This window comes from Prorops nasuta, unplaced genomic scaffold (assembly GCF_024137725.1).
Source record: "Prorops nasuta isolate Cenicafe-Biocafe unplaced genomic scaffold, Cenicafe_Pnas_1.2 PNAS00014, whole genome shotgun sequence".
NCBI classification, from domain to species: domain Eukaryota; kingdom Metazoa; phylum Arthropoda; class Insecta; order Hymenoptera; family Bethylidae; genus Prorops; species Prorops nasuta.
Genome location: NW_027116811.1, coordinates 2,380,202 through 2,399,707, shown reverse-complemented (window position 1 = coordinate 2,399,707; position 19,506 = coordinate 2,380,202). Strand labels below are relative to the sequence as shown.

The 19,506-nt window shown below is 32.4% G+C and overlaps 3 protein-coding genes and 2 long non-coding RNA genes across 5 annotated transcripts; 1 reads left to right on the top strand and 4 right to left on the bottom strand.

Moving 5' to 3' along the window:
* Positions 1 to 27: 27 nt before the first annotated feature.
* On the bottom strand, positions 28 to 4,460 carry LOC136778439 (aminopeptidase N-like). Its single transcript, XM_066735272.1, has 12 exons — positions 4,346 to 4,460; positions 3,772 to 4,269; positions 3,245 to 3,697; positions 2,986 to 3,169; positions 2,766 to 2,919; positions 2,540 to 2,621; positions 2,049 to 2,455; positions 1,684 to 1,964; positions 1,430 to 1,620; positions 1,016 to 1,321; positions 860 to 929; positions 28 to 762 (listed from the first exon to the last, which is right to left on the bottom strand). The coding sequence occupies exons 2-12, from the start codon at positions 4,254 to 4,256 to the stop codon at positions 616 to 618; spliced, it is 2,760 nt and encodes a 919-aa protein (XP_066591369.1). The 5' UTR covers positions 4,257 to 4,269; positions 4,346 to 4,460; the 3' UTR covers positions 28 to 615.
* Positions 4,093 to 5,006, top strand: LOC136778440 (uncharacterized). Its single transcript, XR_010823421.1, has 3 exons — positions 4,093 to 4,212; positions 4,407 to 4,599; positions 4,866 to 5,006. It is a non-coding gene; the product is annotated as an uncharacterized lncRNA (long non-coding RNA).
* Positions 5,007 to 5,923: 917 nt separating this feature from the next.
* On the bottom strand, positions 5,924 to 10,716 carry LOC136778437 (aminopeptidase N-like). Its single transcript, XM_066735270.1, has 12 exons — positions 10,515 to 10,716; positions 9,654 to 10,295; positions 9,081 to 9,530; positions 8,735 to 8,918; positions 8,492 to 8,651; positions 8,353 to 8,434; positions 7,846 to 8,231; positions 7,490 to 7,767; positions 7,220 to 7,410; positions 6,801 to 7,109; positions 6,657 to 6,729; positions 5,924 to 6,572 (listed from the first exon to the last, which is right to left on the bottom strand). The coding sequence occupies exons 2-12, from the start codon at positions 10,292 to 10,294 to the stop codon at positions 6,360 to 6,362; spliced, it is 2,967 nt and encodes a 988-aa protein (XP_066591367.1). The 5' UTR covers position 10,295; positions 10,515 to 10,716; the 3' UTR covers positions 5,924 to 6,359.
* Positions 10,717 to 11,479: 763 nt separating this feature from the next.
* LOC136778383 (aminopeptidase N-like) lies at positions 11,480 to 15,583 on the bottom strand. Its single transcript, XM_066735176.1, has 11 exons — positions 14,779 to 15,583; positions 14,551 to 14,706; positions 13,805 to 14,445; positions 13,655 to 13,736; positions 13,339 to 13,583; positions 12,861 to 13,261; positions 12,601 to 12,788; positions 12,283 to 12,450; positions 12,065 to 12,208; positions 11,926 to 12,001; positions 11,480 to 11,842 (listed from the first exon to the last, which is right to left on the bottom strand). Exons 1-11 carry the CDS (start codon positions 15,291 to 15,293, stop codon positions 11,705 to 11,707), a joined length of 2,754 nt encoding a protein of 917 aa, XP_066591273.1. The 5' UTR covers positions 15,294 to 15,583; the 3' UTR covers positions 11,480 to 11,704.
* Positions 15,584 to 18,024: 2,441 nt separating this feature from the next.
* Positions 18,025 to 19,229, bottom strand: LOC136778380 (uncharacterized). Its single transcript, XR_010823411.1, has 2 exons — positions 19,076 to 19,229; positions 18,025 to 18,336 (listed from the first exon to the last, which is right to left on the bottom strand). It is a non-coding gene; the product is annotated as an uncharacterized lncRNA (long non-coding RNA).
* Between the last annotated feature and the right edge of the window lie 277 nt (positions 19,230 to 19,506).

The following is a 19,506-nucleotide window of genomic DNA, read 5'->3' as shown; positions in this document are numbered from 1 at the left end:
TATTTAAAATGATTTTTATTTGTAATTATTATAAAAATTATATAAATTACGCTTTAGTGTTGATACGTAATATATTATATATGATAGAGCTATGCGAATTTTGCATCAACCTCTTTGATTAGGTGTATGAGTGTACATGTACGTGAAATTGATGTTAGTTGGTCGACTCTAAAGTACTAGAAAATGGATGAGTAATAACATCATCAAGGTCAATGTTAATATTGTAATCACTTGATAAGAATAAACTATGTTCATGGAGTATATGTCAAGCTGTGTAGAGGCCTAGAATCAAGCCCTAACGCAACGAAGCTTTCATTCAATTCCATCTTTCAATGCAGAATCTAGTTCACTATACCAGTTTTACATAATCAAACTTGTATAAAAGTTTTATTTCTATTCTGATATTACTTAATCTTATATGTTATCGATGGATTTCCAATCTTTAATATTGATTGAAATTTAATTGAATAATAGTAGGGATGATTTTTAAAAAAAATTATTTTTCAATACAAAATTTTCAATTAGAAATAATTGCACTTGGTTAATTGTTCATGACTCTTCTGAAAGAATTTTAAAGTTTTCCTTCCATGGTCTTGATACTCGTAAGACGACTTATCAAAGTTTCTCATAATTGTTGTTTTTGAGCCACTTTTTCATGTCAATGATCATTGGATTCCTTTTAGCTAACTTTGCTTCTATCTCAATTACTCTTTCATTAATAAGAGTCTCATTCTTATCTGCTCTCGCGAATATTTCTTTTATCTGCAATAAATATGTACAATTTCATTATTTCTCGGTGCTCTAATATATTTGCTTTGAATGAATCGTATTAGTTTTTTGTTTAAAGATAGTACTATACCTTATTTAAATGATTTGTATCAACGGCGTTATCCATTACATTCATTAATATTCCTCTCCAATTAAGTTTCCTATAAATAATAGTTTTCAGAAAGCTTTTGGTATGACAAAAATTTAGGATTTATTAATTTTCTTTTTAACTATGAATTATACTTACTTCTCTACAAGTATATCAATATTGCGCTCCAAAAATGTAAGTACGGATTGAGAATGATCTATATCGCTTTTAGCTAGGCTGTCAAATATGTCACGAATATCTCCTTTGAGCATTTGAGAACTGTAATCGTCTAGTGCTTTCCTCATTAAATAATCGATAAGAGTTTTATTCTCCGTGCAGGCAAGGAAAAACAAATAATCTTCGTCCAAGTGTTTCTCGTAGAGATCCCAGATTTTATACCATACTGTTTCGTTTCCACTAATTATGCCCGAGCAGAAAACGTATTTCTTCGACCTTTCATCTGTTCTAAATAGTTAAATGTATATGTTATACTTATTTAAAGTCTAGGCATCGTTAGAATGGGATATTTAATTGTAAAAATGTTTAAAACAGTAATTAAAACTGATTATTTACATGTCAGTCTCATCGTTATTAAGATATTGAAGCACTTCAGCTGCAGCAGTACTTCTACATTTCTGATGTCCAAGGTAACATGCCCATTTTAAAATATGTTCTTTCGTGGATATGTCTTCAGCACACAGCGCATCATCGTCTGCAGACTCCACTTTTTTTATTATATTATTCATTAAGCTTAGAAAGTAGTGCTGAAAAATAGAATACCTATGTAGAGAAAGTTGATTTGATTAAAATAATTTAAATATATATACCTTTAGTTGTTTCCCTGTAGTTGGTAATTTAAAACCAAATATGAGATAATCTAAAATATCCGTAGTCAAAGCTGACCATACAACCAAATTATCTTCCTTTGGTAAGTAACTTACCATCTCTAAGAAAGTATAAAAATCCGATTGTCCTTGCATCGCCATTGCAAAAGCATCATTAATAAGCATGGCGCGATTTTTAAAATGAATGTTCGTATGATTGTTAAGTTTCATATACTTAGCGATTCGCCTCCAATTTATTTGATCATAATTAACTCGATAATAACCTTCAGAAGAAAAGTATTTAACAATAATCATAAAATTAAGAGTCTTTTAGCAAAATTAGATTAACACTTTAAAGAAAAATTTACCTGTACTCTGTAAATTTATAATAATCCAATCACTAGGATCTACATTATATATGACTAAATTATCATCTTCTGGCTTTAACCAATGTGATGCAAACGTATTTGTAAAGTCTTGGTGCGATTGTGTAGCATAATTTATAGGAATTGACCATTTGTATTCGTGGAATTCTTTAGAGTCATATGGTTCAAATATAAAACTGCTGTTCAGATTTGAAAGATACAATTGTTGAGTTACAATTAGATTTCCATTGTTGTAATCACGTCGCACAGTTATCATAGGATAACCAGATTGATAGATCCAGGGATCCATTGCTTCTTTTATGTTCAAATCATTATGGATAATATTTGCTGAATCCAAGCTACTTTGCAAGGCTTCCCATAGATCATCAGATGTTGTGGAATTGTATTCACTAATGTCGTAAGACACAATTAACTTTCTAAGTTTTTAGTAAAGAAATAAAATATAATTGGAAAAATAATAATTTATTACTAACTGCTTATCCAAGTATCTTAATATTCCATTATGGAAAACTTCGTCAGTGATAGCATTGTGTAACATCTGTAATATGCAAGGACCTGTAATAGCATAACATTACACTTATTACAGAATCCAATCTTGTGACAAAATTAACTGATATTACAAGTAACATTCATTAATGGATATTTATATGTTATTCATATTATTCACTTTAATTTAAAGCATTACAACTACTTTCGTACCTTTACGATAAACAACCAAGGAAAAGAGCCTATCTATTTCAAATTGGTTGTCAGCCTTGGTAGCTATAGGATGTATGCTGTAATTATCTATTCTTAAAAGTAATAATTGAACAGTTACAAGAAAGTAATCCATTACACGCCATTCAGGATAAATCTAAATAAACAAATAGCAATATATTAGTTGGCTATTTTAATCAATTTTATGAATCATCTGACATACCTTATCCACAAAATAAAATTGGAAATAGGCAGATACGCTCTCACTTAGCCACAGATGCGTCCACCAAACAGGCGTTACCAAATTACCAAACCATTGATGAATTAATTCATGTGTTGCTGTGAGGGCATTTCCTAATTTGAGTTCTGCATTGTCTTTACTTTTATTAAAGAGAAGTGTCCTTTCACTGAAACGGAAAGAGAATTAATTGAAGAAATGAGTAAAGATCTTTTAGAACATTTTATAGATTAGTCCACTTTACTTGTAAGCAATGAGACCCCAATGCTCCGTTGCTTTGGAGGGGTATCCAGGAATGGCAATGTGATCTGTTTTTGGTACAGCTATTGATCTATTCATGTATTGCTCTAGTACAGAAGTCCCTTGCTGAATGACATTAAAAATGTCAAAAATGTTATCAACCGCATTTCGTCTACACCAAACATTAATCGTCTCGTTCTCATTAGAAGTTCGTACGAAATCAAAAACTACAAAAGCTAAAACATAAGTGGACATGCGAGGGGTTGTTTTAAATTTTGTCCAAATTTTTCCATCAGTTTCATCAATAACTTTTTCATACGCAGGCATATTGGATAACGCCGTGTAATTTGCATCGTGCTTTACTGAGAGATTGAAAGTTGTTTTCAGTCCAATCTCATCCCAGCAAGGAAACACACGACGTGCGTGAGTCGATTCAAAATGCGTGACTGTTATGGGCCTGTGCATGCAATAGATTTTTTAAATATTATTGTTCAGTTTACAGTTAAAACTGAATTAAAGATAACTACTCACACTTCATTTCTATTATCATCTGTGTAAAAAATTTGAAATAATCCTTCCCTGATCAGGTTCACCTTGCCTTTGTACTTAAAGTGTATCGTATATATGGATGGTTCTAATGTTTTTTCAAACGATAATTGTAGCAGTCCAAATATCGGATGGTAATAATGCTTTAAAGGCTTCGTAAAGTTGTTATTGTTTTCTATTTTGGTATATTCTTCATCGAAGATCAAGTTAACAGCATGCAGAAAGAATTTCTTTGTTGATTTTCGAACTTCAAAGACAATGCTTGTTGATCCATCAAAGACAGTATTATTCTTCGTTATATTAAGTATTAATTCGATTGTGTAATGGATTGGTACTGTGTTATTTAACAGTCGAAATTTTATGTCATCATTTACAGCTTGGTTGATTTCTGCGTCGTGCACTTGTAGTGGAGAAGTTTTACAAATTGTAAGTAATAAACTGATTATTATAATGTTCCTTAAAAGTGACATTCTCTTTCTTTCTCTATAAAAACATGAAAAGTGAAATTATAAATATTGAATGAATATGAATCATTTCTTAAAAATTTATAAGCTGTTACCTTCTGAAATGAATTGACTTAAATGTGTTTTAATGAAGTATACAATTTTCTATTTGAAAAGGCACTGAAGTGGCAATTTAGTGGATAAATGAAGAATCTAGTTAAGGAAGTACCGATGCTCTAATGAATGTAAACAGAGTAGACTTCGTATTTATAACTCGGAAAGCTATTCATTTCCTTAAGATAACATTGCTGCAAATGGAAAAAAATTCAGGTTTGGATAATGAATTTCGTCTACCCGTGACCACACTACTGTAAGTAAAAGAAGAAAATCTTTCAGTGTCAATCGTAAACGTTTGTATCTTTCGGGAATCAAGTATTTTCTACAAACTTGTTTCTACTTTTATTTATTGCTATAATTTAAATTTCAATTGCATTTAATGATTAATAAACTTCATAGACCATCTAACTGTTGTATTATTATCTTTGACAAAAATAATGCAATTATTAATTTAAATGTTACTACCTATTTTCTAAATTGGTTACATCTTATAAGGTTTTAACTGTTTTTTTTTTCTAGACTACCTGAAACGAGTACGAACCTGGCTAAATAAGGTGACAGAGTGAATAATTTATGTGATTAACCTTGCATTACACAACAACTGACTCCCCACTATTTTTAAACGAATTCATTTAATCGAATGAATAATGCAGAGCATACACCATTTATGCGTATGTATATCTAGTCAAATTGATCGAATATATCCAAAAGAGCATTTGGCAGGTCGTATAAATAAAATAGCGAACTTTCGTCTTTAAATTCTAAAACAAAAAATATATTTTCAATGGTGAGCTAAAATGAGTTTTTTTTAAAGAGTTTGATTAATGTACTGAGATTGAGGGTGCATCACCGAGTAAGATCTATTTGCGCGAAATCCAACTAATCAGATAGTCAATAAATGGGATTCCTCATACCGATGTTACAGGGGAAAATGCAAATCAATATAAACTGGTATATTACCAAAACTAAAACGTGATTTCACCTATCAGAATATTTCAATTTATTGATCGCTATGCTGTCAGTTCTTTCTCTGCTAAAATGTATGATTTTTGATGTGGGTAAAATACGCAATAAAAATTAAATTAATTAATATTCACTATGTAATATTAAAGCCAAATATGTGTATTTAACAAAAAATAATATTTATTCTTGCAAAGACAGAGAAAGGGATAACTTTTAAAGTAACATCACTGAGTTATAAATATGTTACAATTAGTGTAATTTGTATATTACGATGGAGGCTATTGGGCAAAATTTAATACATCGCACACGGTCCCGCGACAATTGCAGAAGCCACGTGTAATGTGTTAAAGAAGACCATGTACAGATTTTTGTATAGTGGTTCATAAAAATAACACAAATTTAATATTTTTTCAAATGTGCTCTCTTCGTGTCATTCTCTATCAAATATTATCAATAATTTTTCCCCCTTCTACCATTTTTATAGTAATATTAATTACGAAACTTTTTGGAAATATTAACACTGTGGAAGGAAAGAATTTCGGGCCTCCTATTATTATATAAAAATAATTGGACATTATTTGTAATCTATCTATTAGGAAATTTTATACAGAGTGTTCTATATAGCTTGTGTGTACTATTTAATAAAATTATATATATTTACAATCATATTTTACAATCATTTGTTTCATTTGTCTTTCCCTTACTTCATCTCCAATTGAAAATCAATTAGTAATTAACCTTAGAGAAACAGAATTTAGATAAACAAAGAAATCATAACCTGTAGCGAAGATACTCATATTATGTTATTACTAACCAAAGGTAAAATTTTTGAACTCGACGATTTTTATGTAATACTGTCTATTATAAATCACGTACAATAATACATGCAATTTGACGAATCGATTTCTTTTATTCAAAAAATAAATGTAAAGTTTTGAAAGCTGTTAATTAAGATCTAGGAGAATGAATGAAAGAAGGCGATTCTGATAAAACAACGGCCTCAGAATCAGATGTCAAAGTGAATGGACTAGAGATCTTAATTAAACGCTCCTAAAGTAAAATTAGTAGTATAGGTAGGAAAACGCCAAATACAGTAACCGAAAGGATGCTACCTGAGTTTTCTTTTTTCTTCTTAGTATAATCTACCTTTTTCAACCACTCTTTAACGACCGTTCCGTGCTTCTTTTGCCAATTCATGTTCTTCATTGCGTTGAAGACAAAGTTGGTGTCTTTAAAATCTTCTTTTGCTGCGAGGTACGTGAGCTGAAAAATCGAATATATTCAATCAATACTCAATTATTGTAAATCACATTGATCAAAATGTTTTGTATTTGGTATAATATATACCCTCAATAATTGTGCTTCACTGGTGATTTTGGAAGAAATTCGTTCAGCAAATCCTGATAAGGGTCCAACATTACTGCAATGCAAAATTGTAATGTTATCGCTAGTTTGAATAAAAGTGATATTGATATTGTAACTGTTTCATACTTTTTCACTAAATCGGCAGAATGCTTTTCAATGAAATCCAAAGCAATTTCAGCGCCTACAACGCTGTTTGAGATTACAGCAGTGAAGACATCACTATTACCAATAAGTTTGGAGTCTTTTGTGATGGTTAACTGGAGATAATTAGTTATGATTTCTGGCGACGTGGAGCATGCGAGAGCTGATAAAATTATTTTCTTTTCTGTTTCATCCTCCGTATCTGTGTATTTTTTTAAAGTAGCATCCCATTTTTCGCGATTTGTTCGGCTTACAGCAGTGCATAAGATAGTAGATTTCAAATCAACTGGAAGTCTACGACGAGAATAAAATGTATTTCATTATGTGTCATATTATTTATAGTTTGCCAAGACAACCCCATTGATTAATTATATTCTTGGTTTTATTTTATAACATATGCCTACTTGTTTTTATTACTGTCGGTCAACCATGGAAGGAAAGATTTATCTGCGAAAGCTAAACATTCCGTTATATTAAATTTACAAGCCCAGTGGACAACATCGGCTCTAGCCAACTTTTTGATATGATCATCTTTATCAGTAGCTTCAAATTTCAGGTCTGTTAAGATTGGTTTTATGTTGTGCTGGATTACTTCCTGTAAATAAGTATCACTTGGCATTAGTGCGAATCAAGGCGTAAAGTATTATCTCAATGAAAAATGTTCTGCTCATTACCACAAATTTATGGTATTGCTCTGAGTTAAACAAAACTTTATTCAAATAGCTGAAACCATCGAATGCAGCCACCCAAGGAATATAGTCAAGCTCTTTTTCAAGGTATGAGGTTAGGCTCAATGCAATATTATAATCTAACAATCCAGCACGTGCCAAATTCAGAGCATCGTCTATTAGCTGCGCACGAGTCACTGGAGGAATTTCTCCGTATTTTTCAGATTTCAAGGCAGCGATGATCATGTTCCAATTCTCAACATCGTAATTAACGCGATAATAACCTAGTGATGACCACATTTGATTAAATATCGTTACTTTATTGATTAAATTGCTTAAACATCATTTAATGATACACATACCTGAACGACGATTGTTAACTATGAGCCACCCATCGTTTTTGATATCTTCCAATATAATTTGTTCATCTTTAGGCTTTAGCCAAGCCATTACTTTTGTGATATCAAAGGATTTCTTTGATTGGATAGCATAATTTATTGGAATATACCATTTCTTTTCATCAGTTTTATTTTCTCCTTGTTCATTCAGCAAAAATCGCTTCTGCGTTAATGTTGCTTTATTGGTTTTATAATCTCTTATTGCATTAACTACTGGATAGCCTCCTTGAGTTATCCATGAATTCATAACAATCTTTAAGTCGAGAGTTTTGAAATCAGGAATTTCATCTACATTTATTAGATCTTGAATATTTTGAAAGACATCGTCCGGTGTAGCTACATTCTTACTTCTGAAAATTCATATATTACAGTAATATTTTTAAAATTATTATTATAAGTATAATATATATCATTTTATTAACGTGCTACTAATAATTTTTGAAATTATATTAATTTCATCAAAATACTTACTTAGCGGTGAGGTATTTTTGTAAGCCTTGTTGAAAAGCATCTTTTCCCACAATATTGGACATCATGTGTATGACGGAACTAGCTGAAAATAATGGAAATTGAAATTCTCTTTCAAATTATACATCTATTTTAATGTTACCTTTTTTGTAAGCAATAGAGTCAAATAAAACAGAAATCTTATCCGGAGATTCTGCTGGTTGGTTCATAGGGCGAATGTCGTACTTCGCATCATCTAGAAAGGCCGATCCTTGCAAGCTTTCCACTACGAATTGTTCCATCATACGCCAGGTCGCATCAAGCTGTAATTGATTGGAAAGAAAATTCCAAATACGATTCCACAAAATTCTATGAGAGTACTGCCTAATTTTTAATCAAATCTTACTTTGTCGGTAATGAAATATTGGAAATAATTAGCGAATCCTTCGTTTAGCCAGATGTACTCCCACCATATTGGAGTAACCAAATTTCCAAACCACTGATGTGCGAATTCATGAGCAATTATGGAGGTGATACTTTGTTTACTCTTAGTCGTAGTAACTCCTTCTTCATAAAGAAGAGCACTCTCCCTTAAAAATAAAAAGCACTTCAAATGTCCACTTATTATTATCCACCGGTCTAATTTTAACTATATAATCGTTCTTCGAACATTAGACGGTACTTTTCATATCAAATTAAAGTTGAAATATTTTTAAACAGATATTCATATTCACATCAAATTTTGTCCTCACCTGTACGTGACTAAGCCCCAGTTTTCCATTGCACCGGGTCCAAAGTCTGGAATAGAGATTTGATCCATCTTCTTAGGTTCATAGATAATATTAGTAAATAACTTAAGTTCTGACAATATTCGTTCTCCAGTAGCAAGTGCGTATTTAGCATTATCTTTTGCAGTGTCTTTTGTATTTACAAACATGTTTCCTTGTTTGTTCGATATCTTTTCATAATCAGTAACCACATAGGCTACTAGGTAAGTAGACATTAGAAGGGTATCTTCGAACGTAGTTAATACAAAATCTCCACCAGGTACTGGCGCTGCTGTACCAAGTGTATTCGAGATGGCGTGATATTGTTTATGATGCTTGATCTTAATCCTGAAGGTAGCTTTCTTTTCTGGCTCATCCCAACAGGGGAATGCCAGTCTTGCTCCTACAGGCTCGAAATGTGTTACGGCAAGCCACCTGAAAATAATTTTAATAAAATATTTACAAATTCTCTTTACATCTTTTGATCATTCAAAGACGAAACATTGTTCTTATTCTTATTTTTAATTGCAGCTCTTTTTATTGAAAAACTCATGTTACCTTTTTTGCTTGTTAGCGTTTACATAAGAAGACCTATAGAACCCTCTCAAATTCTGAGTCAGAGGGGCGCTGAATTTCAAAGTCAACTTATATTCTTTCTCCGGAGCAAGCTCTTGATTGAAATTAAATATTACAAAATCTAACTCCTCATTTTTTGTCATCGAAGTTATTTTAAGTGGATCAGGTACAGAAGGGGTGTTATCATCTTTTTTCCCAGTATCACCATTTTTACCAGTATCACCGTCTTTACCAGCATTACCATTTTTACCAGTATCACTGTCTTTACCAGCATCACCATTTTTATCAGCTTTATCTCCATCAACGATTGAGTCAAGATAAAATTTATCAAAGTAAGTTGAAGCTGAACTTACGGCTTCAATTTTGTAGTCGTTTGCGATTGTTAAATTGACTGCATGTATATGCAAAACGTTTGTCTTTTTACCCACTTTAAAAGTTACAGTAGATTCGCCACTAAAGGTAAATTCTGGATCTAGTTTGGTATCCAATGTAATTTCATAAAGCGATGGTGTCACATCTTCTGGTATACGGTATTTGCTTTTAAGTGGTTTATCCTCTGCAAAAATACATTGACATGTTGCTAACAGGAAAAAAATCCCTGCTATAAGCCGAAGCGCCGACATCCTAAAATCAAATTATAATATATTATTCAAGGTTAACTTTTTTGTCATATTATGATATATTATTTTTAAGGGTAGCTAATTCTAAAAATATACTATAATTGGATCTATATATCAGAGAGATAATTCATAGATAGTAGAATCACAATATTCCATAATAAAATATACGAGCTTCAACGGGATAATTTTCATGAATTAATATAGATTTTATACGTGGTCATACCTTAAAAATCAAAAGAATGGGATGTCACAGATGTTTCGGTAATCCCAGCAGCAATCCTTTATTATGAGGATGCTGTCAAGCTTCACCAAACCTTATAAGGCGCTCGACGAGAGACTATCGCTACAAATTTTCGATGGTCTCTCGATCTTATCCTGTTTGAGTGGATAATTTCTTCCCAAGAGCTGGCCACTAAATGAACGCTTTTCATATAGGTGAGCATAATTTTCTAGGCAGTTTCGATATCAAATTCAATGAGATAGCATGCTGATAATGCGATAATTAAGATATAGGAACGTTTGACCAATCAACGCCGTTCTGTCTCTGATATGCTTTAATCCTCCGAGATTCGTTGTCTTATCATAACTATGAATCGAAACGTGTGGCTATAGCAATATTGTTGAAGCAATATTCGTATATTATAAGTAAACTTCTACGAATTATTGAAATTCAAAATTGTTAATACTATCATCCGTTCTATCAGTGGATTCAAATCTCGTAGTAGATAAATATTAAGGAACTAACTAATTATCTGTTTAGGAAATATGTCAAAAGCACTTCAATTAAAAGTTTTCGAAGAATCAATTGATTATTTTCCACGTCTCAGGAATATTTTTCGAAGTACAATAGTTTCGATAAGACATCCAATTGTTAACTTTTTTCTACTAACTTTAATCTTCGGAACTTAACCAATAATAACAGACACGGCGAAAAGAATAATAAAAAATTTCTGAACATCACTGTGATCATGTTATTTTTATTTAATAAATATTAAATCTACTTTTTACTTGTCATTTTCCTTTGAACGTGTCATAGGCACTTTAATTAAACCAATTAAGATTATATAATTTTTAATTTTATAAATTATACCTTATATCGGTTATTTTATCAAGATTTCACGTATTTTTGCACTCTTTGATAACACATAACAACTGAATTTTTCTTATCAATGTACGAATTAAAAATTTTCTTTATTATAACGAACAATGTCAGATAAGGTTGTCCAGAATCATACACTGTACAGAATAATATCGACACATGGAATACGTGTGTTCAATAGTTTACACTCTGATTATAAAAATTGTTGAGATAAGATTTTATAGATAAAAGTGGATACACCAAGAAGCAAAGCTTATAAAACACTAAATAGTAAAACCATTTTCTATGTATTAATGACTGCATATTTTATTATATTAACAAATATATTTAGCTATTTCAGATGAATATTTCTTCACCCAATGTACATTATTCGATGCTGTTAATAGAGCTTTTTCAGCTATATTTAAAACCGTACCCAGAACATCTCGATTTTCATTGACAAAGTGCTGAAACTAATATATTCGAATAGGAATTTTATAAAACATATAAATATGAAAAATAAATTAACGAGATTTTTTATCTAAATAATCTTTACCCTGTCCAGATGCTCTTCAGTAGCAACGTTATCCTCAATACTGGTCAGCACTAATTCTACAAATTTTTCTCCTCTTCTAAAAAATAAATTTATGATTAATATTAAATTTTGTTATTAAAATAAATTTTTTTCTACTTACTGGTCGATGCTCTTTTTAAGGTTTCTATTAAGAAATTCCAAAACAATTAGTACATTTGCTGGGTTATTATTTAGTACAGCATCGACTATTTTAAGTCTGTACTGTTTACGTATTCTTTGGTCAGAAATAGATGCATTCAAAAATCTGTAAAAAATTGTACTCTTTGTTTCGAATAATCAGACAAACTTCGAAATGATTTCTTTTATGTAACAACTTACTTATCGATTAAATGAGGTTGCGATATACATCCAAGGGCATTTATTAGGAGCTCTTGCTCTGTATGCAAGTCCATATTAAATAATCTATCCCAAACTTTTAGCCAATCTTCTTCAGTTCCAGTACGAATTCCAATACAATAAACAGAGCTTTTAAGATCCGGTAAAATCCTGCATTAATAAAATATGTTAAAAATGAATTTCCAACTTACACGCATAAGATAAACAGATGTCATTTATCATCGATTATACAAGAGTTTTGTAAAAAAACATGAGTTTGCTTGTGGCTACTATTAAAATGTAGCAATTTCTGTGTATTACTTTTCATTCGACCCTGAAATCCATAGTTTAAAAAGCTTAGTGGATGTTTCCAAGCAATGAGGATGATCAAACGTGCACGCAGCGGATAAAATCAGATCGCGTTTTAATTTAGTCCTTAAGTCATCTGTAGGTTCTGCGGTATAAGTTGTTTTCCCGTATATCGGATTGAGTAATGTTTGAACGTATTTCTGAAACGTAAGATAAGTGTTGATTAATCTAAAGATGTATTTTCCGGACGAAAAAGAGAATAGAAGTTTTACTTTAAACGCTCGATGAATTTTTGAATCAGATTGCAAAACTTTATTTAAGAAATTAAAGCTATTTATCGCAGCAATCCAAGGCTCATAGTCCGTTTCTTGCGTAAGATACGCGGAGAGATTGAAAGGTATCAAATAATCGATATATCCAGCTCTGGCCAAATTGAAAGCATCGTCCAATAGTGATGCCCTGTTCACTCGGTGTATCTTTTCGAAATCTTTCATTTTTAAATATTTTGCAAGTTTCATCCAATTGATAGTGTCGTAATTAACTCGGTAATATCCGATTAATTTCAAATTAAATATTACCCATTCGTCTGATTGAAATATCGTTAATAGTTGGCTTTCGTCATGAGGTTTTAGCCAACTATGAGGGGTTGTCCTGTCAAAATTGAGTTGCGACTCTAAAATTAAATATTATACTTTTATTTGCTACATTTAATATTAATATTTGGAAGAATGTAGGATAGTGGAAACTTACCATGGGTAAATGTTAAAGGTATCCACCATTTCTGATTATTTGAAGCTGCATTAGTCTCTTTGTACAAACAAAACTTTTCTTGTGTAATTTCAGTCGTGCCTGCGGTATAATTTCTCGTGACTGTTACTAAGGGATATCCCGGCTGATTTGTCCAGCTATTCATTATGTCTTTAATTCGAATGTCTTCAGGCGCTAAGGCTTGTAAATGCTCATACAAATCTTCTGGTACAGCTGACCCATAAGCTCTAGTTTACACGACAAAAATCTGCGTTAATATTCAATGAAAATATTTAGATTTTGAGAATTATCATCATACTTCGCCAATAAATAATTTTGCAGTCCTCTGGTTAGTATGTTTTCACCCATAATGTATCTGAGTGTACGAATAATCGAACCAGCTGTGAAAAAATGTTTTTACAATTCTATTCTTCCACTGCACCATTGTTATTTTTCTTAGAAATTGTACCTTTTTTGTATGCAACAAAATCCATAGAAGCCATGACACTACTAGGGTTTCCTACATCTTTTCCATTCATTGATCTAGTATGGTTCACAGAATCTTTCAATAATGTAGGTTGAATATAATCCACAGTGAATAAATCCATCAACTCCTGTTCAGGATTCAGCAAGGATAATGAGAAGTACTGGAAGTAACTAGCGAAGCCTTCTTTAAGCCAGGCGACGTCCCAAAACCTTGGTGTCACTAAATTACCGAACCACGAATGACTATATTCATGGGCCATGGTGGAGAGACCATTAAATATTTTCCTCGTTGGAGTCTCGTCGTAAAGCACCGCTGACTCTCGATAAGTGATCAGTCCCCAATTTTCCATAGCAGTAAAATGAAAATCTGGTACCGCAAACTGATCGATTTTTCCTATTGGATTTTTAACACCGAGGAAAGTTTCAAAGGCACGAATGATCGAGTGTCCTTGATTCAAAGCGTACGATCCACGATGAATCATCGAGTCCCTTGTCCATATTTGAAAATCATTTGTGGTATTCTTGGATTTCTCTGGTTTAAAGGTGTGCAAAATCCATCCAACTAAATAGGTCGGTAACGGTGGTGTAGGTTTAAAAGTAGTCACGCGATACGAATCATCTAGACTGTAATGGTTAAACACTGTTATACTAGCTGAGGGGCGGTTTGCTTGAGTAGTCATTCCTCTAATTTAAAAAAAGAACAGAAAAGAATAAAAAATCGAAGCTTACTCTCCAATCACATTTTGTATCTGCGTATTACTCGTTACGGTTTGATTAGCATAGTGACCAATGCTGATATTATAAGTCGCTTTCATGTACGGTTCGTCCATACAGGGAAATGCACGTCGCGCATAAATTGGAGAGAATTGCGTGAGCCCAATCCACCTAGAAAACTTCAACCCTCGCGTACCTTTCCATATTTTGCACAATGCAACGCTCGTACAAAAGGCTACTTACTTTTGCTCTTCGCCAACTCCGTAAGAGCTCCGGTAGAATCCAAAAACATCATCTACTATCTCACCCACAAAGGATAACTTCAAGATGTATCGTCCAACTTGCAGATTTTCCAACGGACTAATTAAATAAAATTGTTTTTCCTGGTCATACTGTTGGGAAGAGAGTGCAATGTATTTGAGTGTTTCTCCATTGATTTTTAGCAATCGTGTGTTTTCTTGTAGTATCTCTAATTTAAATGCATGTAATACAATAGTATTTGTTTCTTCCAATACTTTAATACTTATATCGACTTTTCCATCATAGGTGAAATTGCTGGCGGATAGATGAGTCAGTAATCTCAAATTGTAAGACGTCGGAATAATTGTGCCAGGCAATCTATAAGCCGACGCTTCCTGGATTTGTACTCTCTTAACACCTTCGTTATTATCAGGCAAAACTTGTGCTTCCACGTATTCCGTCGTAATAGATATAATAGAAAAATTTACAATCAAACTCAGTAACGAACGTTGATTCATCGTGCTTGGTGGTCAAGTAGAGAGTTAATTAGAGACTGTGTTTAAAAAATGTTAATGCTTAACTCATGAAAAATATTTACTGATTGAATTTATCGTTTTACCTCCTATCATCTGCTTTAACTCATTCAAAAATTATTCAGTATACGCATTTGAAGATGATACATATAATCTTGGATTATTCCATTACGCCATTCCACTGTTGGATATTTAGTTAAGTTTTACTGTTTTATATAAAAATATACTAATAGAAATAGATTATAGCTCTCATGTCGAGATATACAAAGATTACAAGGAATAATTATCAGCAGGGCGTCAGAAACTGAAGCGTGTATCTTTATCAAGTAAAAATTGTTTCGAAGAAACATCTCACATGTTTGTTCGTGGAATTATTAATCATTGTAATCGTTATAATGAGAGCATTAGTTTATCATCAATTATACAGCGGAGAAAAATATTGAATTTAAAAATTAATTGTTACCTCAAATACTTTTAATTGTGCAAGCTTTATTTTTTAATAAATTTACAAATGAATACATCAGAATTGTCATTAATATTATTATTCCATACATACGACTTCAGAATGAATGCTGCGTAATTATTTTTCATTTCTTAGCAATTTGTAAGTAAGGCTTTGTGGATTAGAAATAGATCTTAGTAATAACTTTCTATATTCCTGTTTGTTCATCACACATTCCCTTACATATACTCGTATTTTTACAATTGGTAACTTTATGTGGAATAACGAGATTTGTCGAGGAAAAATTAATCATCATGCGGCTTAAATTATTTCTAGAAATTAATTATAGGGATAAGATTATTAATTTTTGCAAACCTTCATAAGATTGCTTATCGTTTTTTCTTCGCGGACTTTTCCATTCGTCGAAGATAACATATGTAGGATAGGGACAATGTTGAGGTTTTCCTTGCAACTTGCCAGGATTTGCATATAATTGAAGCACCCTGCATGGTTCGCTCTGTATACCTTGTACCTGACTCTATGCTAACGAATTGTAAATCTTGATATTGGATACGTGATTAGTTTGACTATTTCCAAAGTACTTCTTAAAACTCTGAGTCGTAAATAAAGGAAACGATTTTCATTTTATCGCTGTTAACATAAATGAATCGTTACTCTTACACCTTTATTGTAGTTGCACAAGGAAAATGGACGTACTCACCTACCAGTAGTGTGGAAAGAAGAATAAAGCTTATCAGATCATAGAAGTATATTTATGTAATTCTTAAGCATACATTTTCGTTTTCACAAGTACGGTACAATATTGCGGAATGTTATACAACGTGAACAAAGTATGTTAGAGTCTGGTGTCTGATAAAGTAGCCAATTATCTGGTTAAACTGGATTACGATAAGTTGGTATATACATATATGTTCTTAAAGATATGCTTGCAATGATATGTAGAAAAATGTTAAATCAGGAATGCAGATTGTGATTTCGTTTGAGAAAGGAACTATGAAATCCCCTATAGATCACACACACACAGAACAATGCGCTTTTGCTAGAAGGTGAATAATTACATGGATTTAACGAGGGCTGCTATAGCTATTTAATGAGCCCAACGTACTTAATGAGGTTGCCTACACATTTCGTCTTTCCCTAACACGACGAATGCGAATCTACTTTTGGCAAATCAAACCGACCAAAATGACTTTACTTCCCTCGTTCTATATTAGAAACCTCTTAATGATCCCTTTTTACGGTTCTACGTTAAACTCACTCTATACCGAGTTTGCAAATAATTACGTCGAATGCCACTTGCAAAATTTATCCGGCTATTAAATTAATGCTTCCACTTTCCTACCATATCGTGTCTCGTTTGCAAATCGCAGCAATCATTTGTGAATTGAAAAAGGAAGTTGCGAGAGTCGTATTGGGGCTGAAGAAAAATTGTCAATATTCTCGATACGTCGAGGTATCGACATATTACTAATTCAGGCCAGTCCATGGAAAGCAACAGCAGAAAGCAAAGTTGCATTTTAACAATAATGATTTGATTATGCTCGACGCGTGTTCGAATTATTAATACCATTCGTCGTTCTGAATGTAGTACTGTTTTTATTATTATGGAAAACTGCAAATGAATAGTTTGTAGTAATTTTAGTCATTTATGGAATTCAGGCAAGATAATATCGTTGATAAATCGTAATTTGCAAGAGACAATTGGATTGATTTTCTACTGAATTTGGTAATTTGATGCAAATTGTATTAAAAAGAATAGAAGGACGTATATATTTTTTGGTGTAATTGTTTGAACGTAATAAGTTCCACGTGATACGTCAGTGCATTTTGTTGGTGTTTCAGGAGGCAGTTCGAAAATATTCTGCGAAAGAGGTTCTTAGTAGTTGAGATATTGCAGGAATCTTTGAGCCTGCGGGTCATAAGCTGTTCTTTTTAGAAACGTGAGAGCCGATACGTTGACAAGGACATTCAGGAATCTCCAGAGAGATATATACTCGTCGTTCTCAGCCGATGTCTGCACCAGTAGATTCCCCGTAAGGAGGAAACGTTGGAGTGACACTTCCACGTTATCATTTCCTTTTTTACACACTCTTGGCTGTGAGGAAGTCACATAGATAAAGTCTACTAATTATTTTTTACACAGAACACACCACTATTGCTTCAAATGTTTGTTTTTCAAACTCTATTCTCTTGAGCATAGCTCGATCGATTTTCCTACTATAATATATCTAAGATGTAAATAACTATAAACAATTTTAAGTGAAGAATATTTTTGATTTATGTAACAGGATATAAAGATTGATCGAAATAAATAAAAATAAAAGCAAGATTTTTGAAGGGTACAGGGAAGCACATAGAGAAGATAATCACCGTGAAAACGAGGAGCATAAAGTCTACCCTGTAGCTTTAGTAGACAGTTTTCTTGCCGCCTTTTTTAGATTTGGCGTCAACTTAGGGTCTTCTGAATAGGTGACTGAGGGGTGAATGAACGTCGCTCCGTCGACAATCATTCACGATGACCAACTTGATACCAAAAAATGCCCTGGGGCTGTACGGTCCACCGACCTGTAGAGATTGAAAAACATACTGCTTAATGATAAAAAGCACCAGTTTCATAATATTATACTCCTTTCTCTTATAAAAAACATTTAATTTCTTCTCGTGATTATATAGTCTCATTATTTTAAAGCTTTGTTTGTTTACGGATGAAAAGCTTTACAGCATGCCCGCGCAAAGAGCATCCTTAAAATCCTGCACTTTTCTGTTTTTGCTTTCCATATTTCTTAATTTATTGCTTCCTTTCTAATGGAAGGCGTTAAATAAATTTTCCAGTGACGTTAAAATATCTCCTGTCAGCAGAGTTTCGCTTGTTAGCCCTCTACAAGCCATAGCCGGTTAAAGTTTCATGAAAATTGATAAAAAAGCTTCGCAACTTTTTCAACTTGATTTTAATATCACTACTCTGCTTAAGCTTGTTTAATTAATGAATAACATAAAACCTTCAGCAACCATGCATATGTTAATCTCTTTTGCAGTGAATACACAATACAAGTTTAGTATTTTACAAAATAATAAACAAGTTGCGTTAATTAAGGTTAGATCAGGTGCAAGTGTTTAATTGCTTCTTTTCTCCGAATTAAAATGATTATGATGCCATCGTTAAAAAATATATATACGCGGTATTGGATAGCAGTGCGTAAAGAGCAACGATAATATTACTTTTATTACAATTCTTTAAAATAGCGCAATTGCATTAACAATTTGACATGAATAATGTTGTAACATTATATAAATGAACACTTACTTCGTTAAATGTCGGCTTAATAAAAGCCCATTAAAAGACATCCTCTTTGTGTTTAATTCCAATCAAAGCTCATAATCAGATAAAGAAACGAATAGCCAAGTCTGGATCGAACGAAGCAGATGTTTTAAAGAAAGGTAAAAATGCTCAGTTGGTGGAAAAACATTTTATTTGAACCGAAGCAAATGCATTTAATGCAATTACGAAGTTTATATCTCCACTGACCAGTCATCAATATTGTATTTAATCTGATTTGAGGTCTCGAAGATAAGGCAAGAATTTTAATTGTTTGTAAAAAAAAGTGTAAATTTACTTTCAGCAGGTTTACAAAAGTGCTTGGAGAAAAGCATTTGTTAGAGGAAGAGTGAGAGGCCAGGTGGAGGTTATATGGGAGAGACTGAATAAAAGAACTCACAGATAAGATAAGCGGGATG